The following is an 18,175-nucleotide window of genomic DNA, read 5'->3' on the forward strand; positions in this document are numbered from 1 at the left end:
CCGGACGCAGTTCTTCCCGCCGGGCGCGTGACTACCAGAGGGCTCCATTGGGCAAGCCCGCCAGGCGTAGTGGTGTATGCGCCGGGCGAGCTTGAGGGTGTGAGCCTCTGGATGGCCCACGCCGGGCGTGGTTGGACCGCGCTGGGCGCGATATCAGTAAGTGACATTGCTTGGGGAATTCTGGTGTGGCGCCGAGCGTGACCTTGTCTCGCCGGGTGTGGAGACTCCTTGGGAGTCTCTGCCAGAAGTGGCGCCGGGCACAATTGATATTGCACCGGGCGTGAGACCTTGGGGAAGTCTCTACTTACCCTGCGTCAAGCGCGGGTTTGCATGCCGGGCGTGTGAGACCTTTGAGGGTCTCTGCCTCCTAGCACGCCGGGTGCAATAGGAATTGCGCCGGGCGCGCTGAGCCCTGATGCTCTCTGGTCGTGCCACGCCGGACGCGACCATGAGCGCGCCGGGCGCAGAGATGATATTTGATGTTAAGATGATATGTGTGGAAATTTGTTGGTAGATATGCTGAACTGAGCTGTTGGTGTTAAATATTGTTGTGCTAACTAGTTGATAATGCTGAATTATGGTGTTGAGCTGTAGTTGATGTATATTGTTGTATGTTGTTATTGCTGCTAAGCAGTGTTGTGCTCCGTGCTGATAGGAGTTGTTGTAGGCCGTAAGGCTGAGCTGTTGATCACTAAGACTAGAAGAGATGTTTTCAAAATTCCTCATCCCATTGTGTGGATTGAGTGGCTGTGGTGCTCTTAGAGCCCAATTAGTTGAAAACCCTCCCTGGAAAGCTGACCCTTGGAGTGGTAACTAGCTGTTCTCCTCTATGGTCTTAGTGGTCTCGTGTGTGGGCAAGGTCGAGGCACACGTGTACAAAACGACCACGGTATAGGGGTCAGGTCGAGCTATACCAATTACAAGCGACCAATACTAACCGATATGTATGACGACGCAATGTGTGACTACTGCTGTTATTTACTGAATGTTGTGAGATGTATGCTGTGATATATTATAAGCTGATGTTGTTAAGCTGGTTGATGTGCTGATAGTTGTAATTGTTTATCATTCATATATTTATATATATGTATGTTGATTCTTTTCACTAACTTACCCTTTGTTGTTTCCATGTGGTTTGGACTACGATGGTATGGGAACAAAGCAGGGTTAGGTTGGTGTGCTGAGGAGGGTCTGCAGCTGGCAGATGGCATTTGATTATTTTGTTGTATTTAGCTACTTAGTTTAGCATTGTTGAATGTATTTTGTACACTCTGACTCTAGCCAAATTTGGACCTTGTATATATATATATATATATATATATATATATATATATATATATATATATATATATATATATATTCTAGACATTATATGTATATACTTGTTCTTTTTTGTGCGGTTTTGTTGTGTTGTGTGTAGTGACCAGTCGGGTCGTTACATATCGAATTGTTTGAATGATGTTCGAGTTTAATATTTGACATAAATAATTTTTTTACTAAACTTTATTTATCTATTAATTGAGTTAGATTAGTTTAAAATAAAATTTTAAGAATTAATATAAAATAATATATAATATATATATACTTTTGGTAGAACGAGAAATTATAAGTTATGATTTCATTATTTAAAACATTAAAAAAAAATTGAATAATTTAGTTAGTAAATAATGAGTTTATGAAACTAGCTATCCCACCCTTTAAAGTGTTTTTAATGTAGCGATGAGATTAGTCATTGCTATTAGCGGTGGATACTCCAGGGACGAATAAAAAAAAATAATGAGTTTATTTTATTTCTCAGCTTGGAAGAAAAAATAATTTATTAAAAAAAGTACTACATATATACTAACTATATATATATTCATTTTATTCGATAGTAAACGATCTATTTAATAGGTTCGATTAATGTTGTATTGTGAATACTCATGAGAATTTAAGACCGGAATTAATTTTTAATCTATATGATCAAAGGGGATTATTTTATTTGTTATATGCATTTTTTGAATAATTCTTTTCTTATATATGATTACTTCTCAAATTATTTTTTTCTCACTCTAAATTTTTTTAAAATTTACCCTTATTATTACAGTTATCCAAAAACTGTTGAAATAAAAAGTATGAAGTAATTAATTAATGTCATTTATTTAATTGAATTTTTTCATTTATTGGAACAGAAAATAAATTTATAATTTTGTTTTGTTTGATTTTGTTTATTAGGAGTGTGTTCTAGAATGTAGAGAGAGCAATGGGAACGAAGTGTGTGGGTTTGTGGATAAACGGCAAAACCGAAGCTGAACCTAAACTTTGCCAATGGTATCATTTTCATAAGATCCATTGAATCTGATTCCCGTTTGTCTTATCTGAATTTCTGAATCCAAAAGTTCCGCATTTGGCAACGTAAATTAATACATTCTGTCTATGCTGTAAAAAAATTAATACATTTTTTTTAAAACTGTTTTTTATGCATTACTTAAAACAGTATAAATGCGACGATTTTGAAAGAATATTGAATTGAAATTTTGAAAGACTTTTCAAAAAATTATTATAAAAAAATCTTGTAATATTTAATTAAAATTTTTTAATATAAAAATATCATGTAATATTATTTAATTAAAATTAAAAAAAATAAAGAGTATATGAAAGTATAGTGATATTTAATTAAGACAATAAAAATTTTCTTATAAATACGTTAAAATCTAGTAATATTTAATTAAAAAAAATTTTCACTCCAAAAAATATGTTGATATTAAAAAATTTAGAAATTTTAATTGATTAGTTTGAAGGATGGAATTTATGAGATTTTTTTTAAAAAAATTTATTATAATTCAATCATTCAACAATCTTATAAAAAATTTTAAAATTTGACATGATTTTTTTTCATTTATTTCCTCTCTTGCACTCTTTCTCCTTCTCAACTTCTCTTTCTCCTATTTCTCTCTTTTTCCATACTTATCTTCTTATCTCTTTCTCATTGTGCTTTCTCTTCTCCTATCTTTTTTTATTGATCATTATTTTTTTGTTACATTTTTATCTATAAATATTGATGTATAATTTATCAATATTTATTTTAAATTTTTAAATATTTAAAATAATTTTGAATTATTAAATATTATATATTATTAAAAAATTAATTATTAAAATTTAATAAATATTTATTTCAATCAATTTAATATTAATATATCATAATTTTAAACATATATTAACATATATTTCGATAATTTTACCGGTTAATGAATATCATAAATTTAAAAATATTGTTCAAATTCAATAGTATGAATGAAAAAATGTAAAAACATAAAAAGTTGTACGTAGAGAAATATTAATTAAGAAAACACAAAACTAGAATCAAATATTTATTAAAAAAATGAAAATTTTATTTATTTTATTTTATTAATTTAAGCCTTATCATTTATATTAATTGTTTCTAAATGTGTTATTTTATAAAAAGTCATATTGTTCTTTCAAATCTTATAAATTCTTGAGATACAAATCCATTAAAATCTATATTACAAAATTTTGATTAAAAATTTCTTTTAAAAAAATCTTAAAAGTCATTACATTCTTATAAAATTTTAAAAGTCATTAAATTTTTATAAAATCTTTTAAAACTTATAAAACTTTTTTACATTAAAAAATCTTATGAAATTTCAATCCAATACTACCTTTATTTTTATTTATTTTTTAAATTTTGAAACACTTTTACACAAGAGGCTGTTATTTGATTCTTAAAATATTGCCAACAATAAAATAAATATACTTACTAATGATACTTTTACGTATACAACTAACTTTGTAACGACCCATCATGGTCTCTATGATATGGTTATTCTAGGTAGAACTAATCTCGAAGAAGAACCAAGAAGAAGAATGGGTAGGGATTCCAAGGAAACGAGAATGGAGTCCGAACTCTAGAACTTTTATTGAATTGAGAGGAATTTTACAGGAATAATTTTTACAAGTCATGAATGAATCAATTGAAATCGATGGAACTGTTATATACACTTCAGAAACAATTCAGAACTAATCAACCTTCTTAATTTTGGCGGTTTCTAACTAACTGGTGGCTCATGATGTGCCACGTGGCTAACTAACTACTAATAAGGTTGATCCTAGCTGGAGTCTTATGCACGTTCCTGTATCAATCCACCCTCCTTAAGCTAATCCTTGTCCTCAAGGATTGAAATTTGGAAACTTCTTCTTCAAGTCAAAGAGGAACTCCCAAGTAGCCTCTTCTGGCAGCAGATGCTTCCATTTAACAAGCACCTTAGTCACAGCTTGGTTGCCCCTTTTTACTGACATCCTTTCTATAATGGCTTCTAGTTCCTTGATCCTGGTTTCTTCATCAGTCATTGGACAGTGAGTTGATGTGCTAGTTGTTCCTACAAACTTCTTCAATTGGGACACATGAAACACATTGTGTACTGATGATCCAGCAGGTAGTTGTATTTTGTAGGCCACAAAGCCAATCTTGTCTAGCGCAGCATATGGTCCATAGTATTTAGGAGCCAATTTAGCATTGCCTCTGAAAGCCACATAAACTTGTCTATAGGGATGTAGTTTGACAAACACCAAGTCCCCTACCTCAAATGTCCTCTCAAATCTGCCTTTATCAGCTAATTGTTTCATCCTGTCCTGGGCTCTCCTCATATGGAACTTGACCATTTTAAGTTGTTCTTCCCTTTTGTATAAGCTTCTGTCCACAAGCTCAATTTTTGACTCACCAGGTAAATAAGGTAAGAAGGCTGGAGGTGGCTGTCCATACATAATCTCATAAGGGCTGACTTTAATAGTGCTGTGATGTGTGGAATTGTACCACCATTCAGCTAAAGGTAGCCATTTAGACCAATTTGTAGGATCATCTGAACACATACACCTTAAGTAGGTCTCAAGGCATCGGTTAACAACTTCTGTCTGTCCATCTGTTTGAGGGTGGTAGGCAGTGGATAATTGGACCTGAATTCCTTGAGATGCCATGAAGTCCCTCCAGAAATTGCTGATAAAAACCGGGTCTCTGTCACTAGTTATTGAAGCTGGACAACCATGAAGCTTGTAGATGTTATCCATAAAGCATTGAGCCACTTCAGAAGCAGTGTATGGATGCTTTAAAGCCATGAAATGAGCTGCCTTGCTCAGCCTATCAACCACAACAAAGATCACCTGCTTCCCTAAGGAGTTTGGAAGACCTTCAATAAAATCCATAGTGATGTGCTGCCAAATCATATCAGGGATTGGGAGAGGCTGCAACAGACCTGGAGATGCAGAATTATCATACTTGCATTGTTGACATGTGGGGCATTGATGGATAAACCTTCTGACATCCTTAGACAAACCTTTCCAATATACCACAGATTTGATCCTTTGATAAGTAGCATCCCTACCTGAGTGGCCACCACTTGCTGAAGAATGCAACCAGTCCAGAATTTTTCTTCTCAACTCAGAGTCATTGCCAACGACCAACCTTCCTTTCCTCCTTAACTCCCCACCTGTCCACGAAAACGCCTTGTGTGAAGAAGGGTCAAGTTGAACCTCAGCAATCAGCTTCTGTAGAGAATCATCAACCTGCCAAGAAGTTTTAATTGCATCCAGCAAGTTAGAATTGGGTTGGTGAGTGGAGATAGCAGTACATTCCACCCTTGAAAAAGCATCAGCTGCCAAGTTTGTAGTGCCCTGCTTATATTCAATTAAGAAGTCAAATTCCATAAGCTTGACCAACCATTTCTGTTGGAAGGCTGTAGAAAGTCGTTGATCCAGAATGTATTTGAGACTTCTGTGATCTGTTCTGATGATAAATTGCTTAGGCAGTAGGTAATGTCTCCATTTTTGGACAGCAAAGACAACAGCAAGGAGTTCCTTCTCATATGTAGATAAGGACTGCTGCTGCATATTCAGAGTTCGGCTTATAAAGGCAATTGGATGGTGATTCTGCATCAGGACAGCACCTAACCCTATGCCAGAAGCATCTACCTCCAGTACAAAGGGTTGTGTAAAATCAGGTAAAGCCAAAACAGGTGCCTGGCTTAAATGGACCTTAAGGCACTGAAAAGCAAGTTTAGCCTCAGAAGACCAAGTGAAACCATCCTTTTTTAACATATCATTCAGAGGTTTAGCTATAGTGCTGTAGCCCTTCACAAATCGTCTATAGTACCCTGCCAATCCCAGAAAACCCCTTAGTTGCTTTAGTGTCTGAGGAAAAGGCCAATTCCTGACTGCTTCTACTTTTGCAGGATCAGTAGAAACTCCCTTGCCTGTGATAAAGTGACCCAAATATTCAACTCTAGTGACCCCAAAATAACACTTAGATTTCTTGGCAAATAAGGCATTGGCTCTCATGGTGATCAGAACTGTTTGTAGGTGCAGCAAATGCTCCTCAATACTCTTGCTGTACACTAGAATGTCATAAAAAAAAACCAGCAAAAACTTCCTCAAAAACTCACTAAATACTGAGTTCATCAATCCTTGAAATGTAGCAGGGGCATTGGTTAAGCCAAATGGCATAACCAAGTACTCATAGTGGCCTGAGTGGGTTTTAAATGCTGTTTTATGGATATCCTCTACATCCATTCTGACCTGATTATATCCAGATCTCAAATCTATCTTGGAAAACACCGTGGAACCATGGAGTTCATCCAACAGATCATCAACCAGTGGTATAGGAAATGTATTTTTCACCGTGTGTTTGTTAAGTTCCCTGTAGTCAATACAAAGTCTCCAGCTTCCATCTTTCTTCCCAACCAACACAACTGGGCTATTATACGGGCTACTGCTGTTTTCTATAATTCCACTCTGTAAGGACTCTTGGATCAAGCTATCTATGACATTCTTCTGCTGTTTAGAGTATCTGTAGGGCCGTTTATTGACAAGGTTAGAACCTTGTATCAGAGGAATTGTATGGTCATGATTGGGACGCCAAGGAGGAAGATTAGTAGGTACTGCAAACACATCTGCATATTGGAGTAATAGTTGCTCAATACTATTATGAATGGAGGAAGGATCAGCATGAGTGGACAGGGAGTGGAGAAGCATCCCATCCCCAGAGTCACAGAGCTGCAGCATTGAGAGGTGGACACCAGCAGCTAATGTCTTAGGCACTTGCTGTTTTCGAACAGTCCTAATATTGGTAGATGAGGTACCTCTCAAAATATGTCTTTTACCCTTAGCATGGAACACCATGGTTAACTTGTCAAAGTTCCATGTAATATCACCTAAAGTAATCAACCACTCTATGCCTAGAACCATATCACAACACCCCAGGGGCAGGAGCATGATATCTGAGGTGAAAACAGTGTTCTGGATTAGCCAAGAAAACCCTTTAACCATTGTATTAATTTGAACTCTAGCACCATCAGCCACAGTCACAGTAACAGAATCCATATCCTCAATTTTACATCCTAGCCTCTTGGCAACACTGACATCCAAGAATTTGTGTGTACTGCCACTGTCAATGAGAATATGTAAGGGTTTTTTCCTTGATTGACCTGTAACTCTCATGGTTTTGAATTTGGTAACTCCCGTCAAGGCATTGACTGAAATTAAGGGATCTGAACAGATATCAACAATAGAATCATCATCAGGGTCCACCACTTCTTCAGAGTCAGAGGTGTCTTCTAATTCCATAACATGGATTTGAAGTTTCTTGTATGTCCTGCTATGTTCAGGAGTAAAGGGCTCATCACAGAAATAACACAATCCTTTAGCCCTTCTTTCACTCATAAAGGCAGGAGTAAGCTGTTTAGTAGTTTGTGTTTTGGGTTTGTTATTGTCCACTGGTTTGGGAGGGTTGGGTAACAGGGGTGGTTTGGTCACAGGGTTAAGTTTAGGTATTCTGGAAAATGGTTTTGCTGTTGTAGCAGTGGTATTAGCATTTTCATACATTTTAGCTAAGGAGAAGGCTTTCATAACCGAAGTAGGTTGGAACATTCTAACCATCATTTGAATCTCCAGTTTTAGACCACCAAGAAAGCAACTCAATTGATGTGACTCAGACAATTCAATTCGAGAAACAATGGCATCAAAATCATTGTGATAATCTGTTACAGTACCTCTTTGCCTAAGTCTCATGAGTTCTGCCATAGGATGCTCACAAACTTCACCAAGTCGTTCCAGCAAGATTTCTGTATAATCTTTCCATGATGGCAATTTGTCAATGCCCACATTCTTCACATAAGCACTGTGCCATTGGAGTGCTTTCCCTTCAAAATGGATCACAGCCAAACGGACTCTGTAATCGTCAGGGGTTTGATCTACTGAGAAGAAGGTTTCGCACTGGGTAATCCAGTTCTTGATGCCATCTCCATTAAAACGAGGAAAGTCCAACCGCGCAAGCCTCATGTTGCAAGAATAAGGGCGAGAGGAATTTCCGGTGGCGGCAGAAGAAGGGGGCGGACGATTTTGAAGCATTTCCTCAAGATAATTCCTTAAAGAAGCCCCAATATCCATGAAGCGTGATTCCAACGATGTATCTAGATCTGCGAAACGTGATTCCATGGAAGTCTTGAAGTTCTCAAAATCTTCGCGAACGGTGCGGGTGTTATCTGCCATGGTGATTGTGGTTGGAAGGTAACAGTCTGATACCAATTGATATGGTTATTCTAGGTAGAACTAATCTCGAAGAAGAACCAAGAAGAAGAATGGGTAGGGATTCCAAGGAAACGAGAATGGAGTCCGAACACTAGAACTTTTATTGAATTGAGAGGAATTTTACGGAAGAATTTTTACAAGTCATGAATGAATCAATTGAAATCGATGGAACTGTTATATACACTTCAGAAACAATTCAGAACTAATCAACCTTCTTAATTTTGGCAGTTTCTAACTAACTGGTGGCTCATGATGTGCCACGTGGCTAACTAACTACTAATAAGGCTGATCCTAGCTGGAGTCTTATGCACGTTCCTGTATCACTCTACACTTAGTAGAATCGCACTAATCTATTAGTGAGCTAAAATAAAATGTTAGAGTGGATGACAGAATACACATATATGTAAGAAGGAATAAGAAAATAAATATTTACATACAAAATGTTATATTATGCATATACAGTCATCCAAAATAATACTATCTTAGTGTCGGTCAAACACCAACAAAACAGGTACCCAAGAGGGTAACTCTGACACTAGGAACAAAATTCCACTTCCCACAGCGGTCACCGCAGCCAGCTCCAACCTAACCCTAATCTTCTCCCATATATGGTATGATCATCGCAGTCCATCCACATGGAAACAGAAGGGTAAGCTAGAGTTCAATAAACAACCATAATAATTAAATATGCAACATAACAACTATATAATCATCTTCACATCCGACACAGAAGACAAACATCACATATACCATACATCTTAACATCATTTCAACTTATATTCAACATATCAACACTAATCAACACAGTATGAACACCTCAATGCAAACTACTAAACAACTCATCATAATAGCAACAACATTTTTAACACATCGTACTTTACTCAAATTGGTCGCTTGTAATCAGTATAGCTCGGTCTGTCCCTTATATCGTGGTCGCTTCATACACGTGTGTCTCGACCTTGCCCATACACGGGATCGACTAATTAAGTCCTAGAGGAGGAAAACACAACATCCACTCCAAAGGACAACTTCCCAAGGAGGGTTTTTCAACAAATTGGGCTCTTAGAGCACCACAACTTTCTCAATCCGCACAATAGGATGAGCAACTTCGAAAACTTCTCCTTTAGGCCTAGTGATCAACAACTCATACAAGTATGGGGTAATGTTATACTACTAATTCATCCAATCATCATCACAACACAACCACACAGTTCAACATAAAAACTCAACTCATGCATACAACTTAGAAGCAACTTTAATACAACAACCAATAATATATAACTTAAAATTTAATGCGTCATCACGCATATACAACTAGGAGATCTCCAACAACTTAGGTTGAGCAGTCTAGGTAGCATAAACCCTACCGAATCCAATGTTTGATCTATCTCAACCAGGTCAGTATAGGGCATCGTTAGGAACTCCGAAGAGAACCAGGTATAGACAACAATAGGCGATTACTCGGGTGTGCCACTTAGACTTGGAGGTTCAGTACTACTGTCAAGGCAGGGTTTGGGTATGGGCCTACCACGGCCTTGGCTTGCATAACCAATCCACATATGGAGTTAGCCCACCCACTACCTTCCAAGTACCATGCACCCTCAGTACCTAGTCAAAGACTACATCTCTAACTAGATACCTTACTCAAATTGGTCATTCAACCATAACATGGATCGACTACTTTCATGTCGCCCACACAATACTAAGGGATTTAACTTTAAAACAACTTTTAACGTATCACCTCAGTATTATGTATCTCAACATAGGACATATATCTTCACCATATGTCCCCAACTTTACAATTTTACAACAATAGGCAGCTTTACAATTTTACGACAATAGACAACTTTACAACTTTACAACTATAGGCATCATAACAACTTTACAACTATAGGCATCATAACAACTTTACAACAATAGTCATCTTTACAACAATAAGCAACTATAGTCATCAATCTCAACTTCAACAACTTTAAGGCAACTTTCAACTTTACAACAATAGGCATCTTTATACTACTTACTTAAACAACTAGAGCAACTATAGCCAACACAATATCGACTTTACGACTTTACAACTATAGACACCCTTCATTTAGCTTTACTACAATAGTCATCACATACCAACTTGACAACTTTCTATTCAACCATACAACTTTGACAACTTTAACAACATGTAAACAACTTAATTCCATCAATTACGCAACTTATAAACTTCATACAACTAAAAAATGAGCTCAAATTCAACATGTAACAAATCAACACATCAAAATCATCTAAACCCCATTTTTTTCCAAAAACCCCCAAAAATGAGGAATTTCTTCAATTCCACCACTTCTCGAAATTCATGCATCAATGGAGTTCCTAAACTCTCATAAAATCAAACAACCTACATTCTAGCTTCCTTCACCTGAAAATTGGCTCAGAATAACCAAGAACAGAGAAAAAGAAGAAGTTTCCTCCAAAGCTCGACTCCTAGACTTCAACCCTCCAAAAGTAAGCTTCCTAGCCTGAATTCCAAGAGAAGACAAAAGAGATTAGTGATCTAGAGGAGAAGAAAAATCATACAGAGAAATTTGGGAGAAAAAGTAGCTCACAGACCCAAAGTCCTTCTCTCTAAAACTTCTCTCTAAAATCTCTCTCTAAGTTCCCTTTCTCTCTTGTCCCCAACGCCTATTTATAGAAGTCAGGAATAGCCAGAACGGCCCGTTTCGGATTCAGAACGGCCCGTTTCGGATCCGGAACGGCTCGTTCTGCATTCCTTCATCATGGGTAAAATTCACATCCAGAACAACCCGTTCTCAAACCAAAACGGTCCGTTTTGGGTTGCATTTTAACCCATAATAACCCTGTCTGGAACAACTCGTTCCCAAAGTGGAACGGCCCATTCTAGGTTCGAATTTTACGCATAACAGCTTGTGTTGGAACGACCTGTTCTAGTTTGAGAACGTCTCGTTCTAGTCTACTAACTACATTACAAAATTTGAAATTGAGTTTAAAATCAAATGTTGTTTTTCCTTTCATTTAACCATGAAAGAGGTTGGTAAAATGTGCATGATGATATTTGGTCAGATAGATAAATCATTTGATCTATTCATTAAAAAAAATTATTTTAATGATAAAATTATCAAAATTTAATATAAATTACAAATTATTATTAACCGGAGTAACTCTACTAATAATTATTTTTATGTTTTGTTTGAGGGAGAGGAGAAATTGAAAGGAATGATAGGAAATATATGGGAAATGATTTGATAGAAAATAGAATAAAATTTTTAGTTATTTGATAGAATAAAATTATGTAAGAAATAAAAGAAATTAATGTTTTAAAATTATATATTTTTATTATATCTAACCATTATTTAATAAAATGAGATTAAAAAAAAAGCAAGTAATGTATAGAACCTTTTTTTCTCTTTCTAAGATTCTTAGTAAATCTCGAGTAATTTTTTTTAATGAGATTTGTATTTATTTACTCCTAAATTCTCACAAATCACTTTCTCCAAATAACTTAACTTTTTTCAATTCTTTGCAAATCATCTCCTTTCTTTTTTAATCTACTCTAACACATTTTTAGAATAAATGAATCTCTCTCATGATTTATTTTTTAAAATATAAAATAAAATAATAAAGAAAATTATTATTATAATAAAAAGAAATAAATAAAATATTTATTATTTTTAAATTAATTAACTTCCCTTTTATATTTTTTTACTAAACAGCTTTTACATTTTTATTTTATTTTCTCTTTATTTATTTTGTTTTACCAAAGAAAAGGGGGAAGTCAATAATAAACTTGTGGAATTGAACACACCTAAACCTTTATGAAAGAAAAAAAACCCTAGTAGCTAGCCAACTTGGATTCTGTAGGGCTATACCTGCTGTGAATGGTGGACCCATTTCGTGGCAGCAAAGAAAAGTGTCTCAATTGGTCAAACTGGTCACAGTGATAGGCAAATCCAGGGGCGACACAAAACGAACAAAGAAATTAAATCAATAAAAGAAAAATAACTAAAGTAAATGAAATCCACTTGACAGGTACACGAAACCCGAAACAAAGTTGCTGGTAATTGAATTAAGTAATCCAATGTAAGAAACATGACAGGTTTTCGATGAATGGGTACGTTAGAATTGAAGGCACATATGCATGTGATGTGAGTGAGGCGTGCACCACCATGTTCATGTTCATGTTCATGTTCATGTTCATGTTCATGTTCATGTTCATGCATGAAGTGAGAAGATTCCACCAAGAAGAGACCGATTTAGAGATGTTTCAATGACAATGCATGTGACACGCAATTATCACACAATGAAAATTGTTGAAAAGGAAAACATAAAGTAACTACCCAAATAGTATTTTTTTGTTCACTTTCGCTGTGTTATATCTTTAATTCATTATTCACTTTTTTTTTAAACCATTATTTTATTGTTAAATCAGTTCTTATTTAATTTTTATAACAAAAAAATTTACTATTATTTATTATATTATACTTTTGTTCTTATAAATAAAATTTTTTTTTTTACTTTTTCTTTTCCCTTATCTCACTTCTAGTTATCAATTCATTTAAGTATATATTTTTAAAAATTCTTATTTAATTAAAAATAACAAGAAAAAATTATTTTTATTAGGCTGGAAAAATAAGTAAGTCTAACTTGTTTTGACTCGCTACAAACAAGGCGAAACAAACTGACGTGTTTATTAAAAGTGGGTTAAAGTATTAATTCGTCCTACTTCAAGAAGGTTTGGCAAGTTGGTAGAGTAATTCATCAAAATTTATATAAATAAATAAATAAATAAATAAATATATATATATATATATATATATATATATATATATATATATATATATATATATATATATATAATTAATAGGTAGGTCTAATTCAAGATAGAGAAATCTCACTCTCGTTACCACAAAAGACAATTGATGATAAATGGGATGTGCTCTTGTTGCCTCTACATTTTCCTCTTAGAGCTCTTGGTTTAGAGAGATAGAGAGGAGCATAAGAAAGAATGAAGCATAAAATTGTCTCCCTTCTCTTAAAACTTTTTTTGAAACCACTTTCCATTATTTAAATAAATAAAACAAATTAATTAAAACATACTAATTAAAAACATCACTCTCCATATAATATAATAAGCATAATAAGTTCACAAAATTTTAATAATTAAATAAAACACTCATAATTATTTAAAAAGTCTCTAATTTATTATATAAAATCCTTTTTATTAATTAAAATATTTTTTTAACAATTTTAGAAAACTTAGTATGTTACAACAAGTTCTTCAAAGTCTCCTTTTGTTTCTTTGTGTGATTCCATTAGCCATGAGCGACTAATTCACTTATTATTGGAATTTGACGTAGTTAACTCAAAATTCATTAAACTTTTCCTATTTTTATTCAATTAAGTTTTGTTCGGTTAATTAATGTTCTTCCTCTCTTAATGCATGTTTTGCCTTGATCACCCTTTGTATAGTCTCATAGAATTAATTGAAGTTGAAAAAACTTTTGAATAACACTAATAATGCTTATTGCTAGAAATAAAATATGAATTATTAGTCAATTTTTTAAACCTTTAATTTTAATATAAATTATTTAATTAACTTTAATAAAGAATTGAGATTTTAATTAAGGAATTTAAAATTTCTCACCTAAAAAATTAAGATTTAAGTACTTGTATTAGTTATCGAATTAACCTAATAATATCTTAAATTGAATAATAATTAAAAATGATATATATAAGAAAAGTCGATTAAATTAATTCTTAACATCTTTTATTATAAATTTATCAATTGTTATTAACCACTTTTTAATATTGAAACTCTAAAAATACACTCTTTGCATTCTTCTAAACAAATATTTTATATACTTTTATAATTAACATTAAATTAGATTAATTGATTGTTACAAGTTCTTGTAAAATTGATGATTAGACTTCTTTTCATTTTATTACTTACAAGAATTGATACACTTGTCCAAAGTTTCACAATCCATGTATCAATTTCTTTTACAACTTAGGTCCTTAATAATCATTCTTTTTATTTTTTAGGTCTTTGTGCCCACATTTTATTATTTATGTTTTTGATGTTCGTGCCCACTCCTTTTAGATTTTGGATCCACACATCCAGGGACGGAGCCAGGATTTCAATACTGGGGGGCCGAGAATAAATAATATATAATTTATAATAAATGAAAATTAAAGTATCAAAAGCATATTATCTGACAAAACTAGATAATAATTAACATAATTTAATAAAAATTATTTCTCATATTTACATTTGATAAATATATCGAACATATTGCAAGATCAAGTTATTCAAGTATGTACCTTTATTTCTTAAGTTGTGCCCGTCGTTGTTTCATGAAGTAAAAATCATCAATTATCATATCAGTTGTAAATCTTCGTGCAATCTCCTTCTCAATATAAACAATCATGTAGTCAGTAAGAAAACCATCTTCCATCTTGTTGCGCAAACTTGTTTTTATAATCTTCATAGCTGAAAAAGCACGTTCTGTAGTTGCTGTTGACACGGGCAGAGTAAGAACAAGTCGTATCAATCGATCAATTAAAGGATAAACATTTGATTTGCCAACCTCTACTAGTTTTTGACATAATTCACCAAGAGTTGACAAATTATGAAATTTGGGATCCTTTGGCACATCAAACTCATAATGTTGCAATTCATATTCCATATGAATCATTTCTTGGTCAGAAAAATCTGAAGAGTAAAATTTCTTAGCTAGACTACAAATATCACAAGCATTAAATGATTTGAATGCATCTTTAGGATCCAAAGCTACACTCAACATAAGAAGTTCAGTTGATTGCTCGCTGAATCTACTATTCAATTCTTTCAATTGATAATCTATCGCTGCAGTAAATATATCTACACGATAATGATGCTCAACTGTCACAGAATCCTTTTTAAGCCGAGTTCGAATTATGTCAGACAATACTAAACAGATTTCTTGCTTAAGAGTGGATGATGTAGTATCTTTCACATGTACTAAATCCAAGAAGCGCTCTTTAACAAATCCATTCTTATCAACAAATCTAATAACAATAGCCATTTGTTCTCTCTTAGATTCATCTCGAGCTTCATCAATAATCAAACAAAATTTTGCATCACCAATCTCTTCTCGAATTTCATTTTGCACCCTTCTAGCAAAAACATTTAAAATTTCTTTTTGAATAGTAGGTGAAGTGTATTTTGCATTTTGAGGAGCATTCTCCAAGACAACTTGATCTACTTCGTTATTATAAGAAGCTAAGAGTTTAATCATTTCAAGAAAGTTACCTCGATTTGTTGACCACAAACTCTCATCACGTCCTCTAAAAGCACAAGCTTGAAATGTCAACCATTTAACCACATCGATGGATACTTTAAGACGCAACCGATTGCTTAGAATTTGCTGTGAAGTTTGCTTGTTCAACACTTTATCAATGTGGCATGATTGATTCTTGAAATCTTCTAAACATCTAAGAGCAGCATTGTGAACAGAATTAATATTTTTCCCCATGTGAGATAAAAATGCACAATCTTTTCCATTATTCACTTTCTTCCAATTTCTAAATCCTGCCGAAGTGAATGGACTTGGTTTTTTAGAAAATAAAAAACATGGAAAACAATAGGCAGCATCTTTTTCCGGTGAATATTCTAACCAAGAAAACATTCTAAACCAATGAGCTTGAAATCGGCGAGGATGATCTTCAAGACCTGAAAGTGGATACAAATCCATTAAAAATTGATATGGTCCAAACTTCACATACGCCCTACGAATATCATCTTGTTGATTAATAGGATAGTTCCAAATTTGTAAACGTTTTCCAGGATCGCGAATCAAGGTACCACTCTCAATTGGTTCTTGTTCAGTCCTCAAAGCTTTGGGAGGAGGTGGCTGTTGCTCATCAACTTCAGCAACATCATCAACATTTGTATCTAAATTTGAAATTGGTGTATTAGACAGTGTTTCTTCATCATCTCTCTCTTTTCTTTTGAAAAATGATTCAATAGTTGTCTTCCTCATCTTCATTGAACCTAAAAGAATTTAAAACTATAAAAATCATACGAAATAGGCAACAACACTAACACAGTAACACTCTTAACAAATTCTAATTAAATTGAGGGGAAAAGGGTTTTCAGCATAATAGCAAAGGGGAAAATATTAAAACAATTAAAAGAAAACATTCATTAAAATATTAGTAACAAAAAAGAAGTGTTAATTTACCTTTTGAAGAACTAAAATAAAAAGAGAGATTGAAGACGCAAGGAGCCAAGGAGAGATTGAAGAACCAATGATGCGGTGCAGGTGTTGTTATGAAATAAGAATCAATGACGAATTGATGATTATTGATTGACGTGGTGCAAGCTGTGAATTGTGATGCTAAGTTGCTAACTAGTCAATAGTCACTACCCAATCCTATTCCTATTGCCAGTGTTACTTGAGAATTGAGAAGGCAAGAATTGGAATGATCAAATGAGGCGCTACATTTTTTTTAAAAAAAAAAAAATTCCAAAGTGATACCACATAGCAGGCCGTACCAGAAGTCCAAAAGTTGAATAAAAAAATAAATTTGGGTTATTCATTTAATTATACATATGAGTTTATATTAAAAATAGGGGGTGCCATATAGTAATATATATGTATATAAAAAAAAATTAAAATTGTTGGGGGGGCCGTGGCACCCGTAGGTCCCCCCTTGGCTCCGTCCTTGCACACATCCCTAACTTTTACAACTTTGGGTTCGTGTGCTATTTGATTTTATGTTTTGTGATCCCCGAACCTCTTCTTTTATATTTTAGGGTCCCTATATGTTCTACTTTTAGGATCTATATGCCATTTTTTTTAATGTATTTGTTGTCACTCCTATAATACCCCATTTTTCATACTTTTTATTGAGAATAATTTAACATTTTTCATAAATCCAACAAATAATATACTCCAAAATTGTTTAGGAAATTTTCTAGTTTTATTTTCCTTATTTTCTAGGGTATGCCTAGGTTACCACATAGTGTACTTTATGCAAGATTTTCTAGTTGTTAGAATTAATTCTTTAGGATGTTATAGTATTACTTTTAGCACATTCTTAGGATTTAGTAATATCTCTAGATTTTCTTTAGGAGAGGATCCTATTCATTATCTTAGAAGGTCTAGTATCATTAATTTCTTTATTAGGCTCTATCAAAGGATTCCTCTTAGGATATATCTTTCACATGTTTGGATTGACAATGTCACCTTTAATGAATGTTATTATATATTTGTAGGCGGCGTGGATGACCATCATGAAGACTCTCGAGATTTGAGGTCAATTCATTTTCAAGAGGGAGGGGATGATGGAAATATGCCAAGACCAAGCAATCCAAGAGGTGATACTTTAAAAGAACCAAGAGGAATGTGATGATGTTGAAGACCTTTTCATATGTTGTATATAAACTTGTACATAGTTTCCTTGTATAGGCTTATTTTTGCCTTTGTATTTGTGAGGCATTTTATTTCAGTTCATAGACCATGGTATAATGTTTCTAGGGTAGGTTACTTGGAGACTTTGACTCCATTTAACCTAATTTTGAAGTACACTCTTTTTCTATTTTTTCAGTAGT

The 18,175-nt window shown here is 33.8% G+C and overlaps 1 protein-coding gene across 1 annotated transcript; it reads right to left on the minus strand.

The window, feature by feature from the left end:
- Positions 1 to 14,704: 14,704 nt before the first annotated feature.
- Positions 14,705 to 16,955, minus strand: LOC145955523 (uncharacterized). The gene is made up of 2 exons (XM_083070360.1): positions 16,803 to 16,955; positions 14,705 to 16,612 (listed from the first exon to the last, which is right to left on the minus strand). The coding sequence occupies exon 2, from the start codon at positions 16,605 to 16,607 to the stop codon at positions 14,904 to 14,906; it is 1,704 nt and encodes a 567-aa protein (XP_082926486.1). The 5' UTR covers positions 16,608 to 16,612; positions 16,803 to 16,955; the 3' UTR covers positions 14,705 to 14,903.
- Between the last annotated feature and the right edge of the window lie 1,220 nt (positions 16,956 to 18,175).

Source organism: Cajanus cajan, chromosome 3, assembly GCF_000230855.2.
Source record: "Cajanus cajan strain Asha chromosome 3, NIPB_CcT2T_4, whole genome shotgun sequence".
NCBI classification, from domain to species: domain Eukaryota; kingdom Viridiplantae; phylum Streptophyta; class Magnoliopsida; order Fabales; family Fabaceae; genus Cajanus; species Cajanus cajan.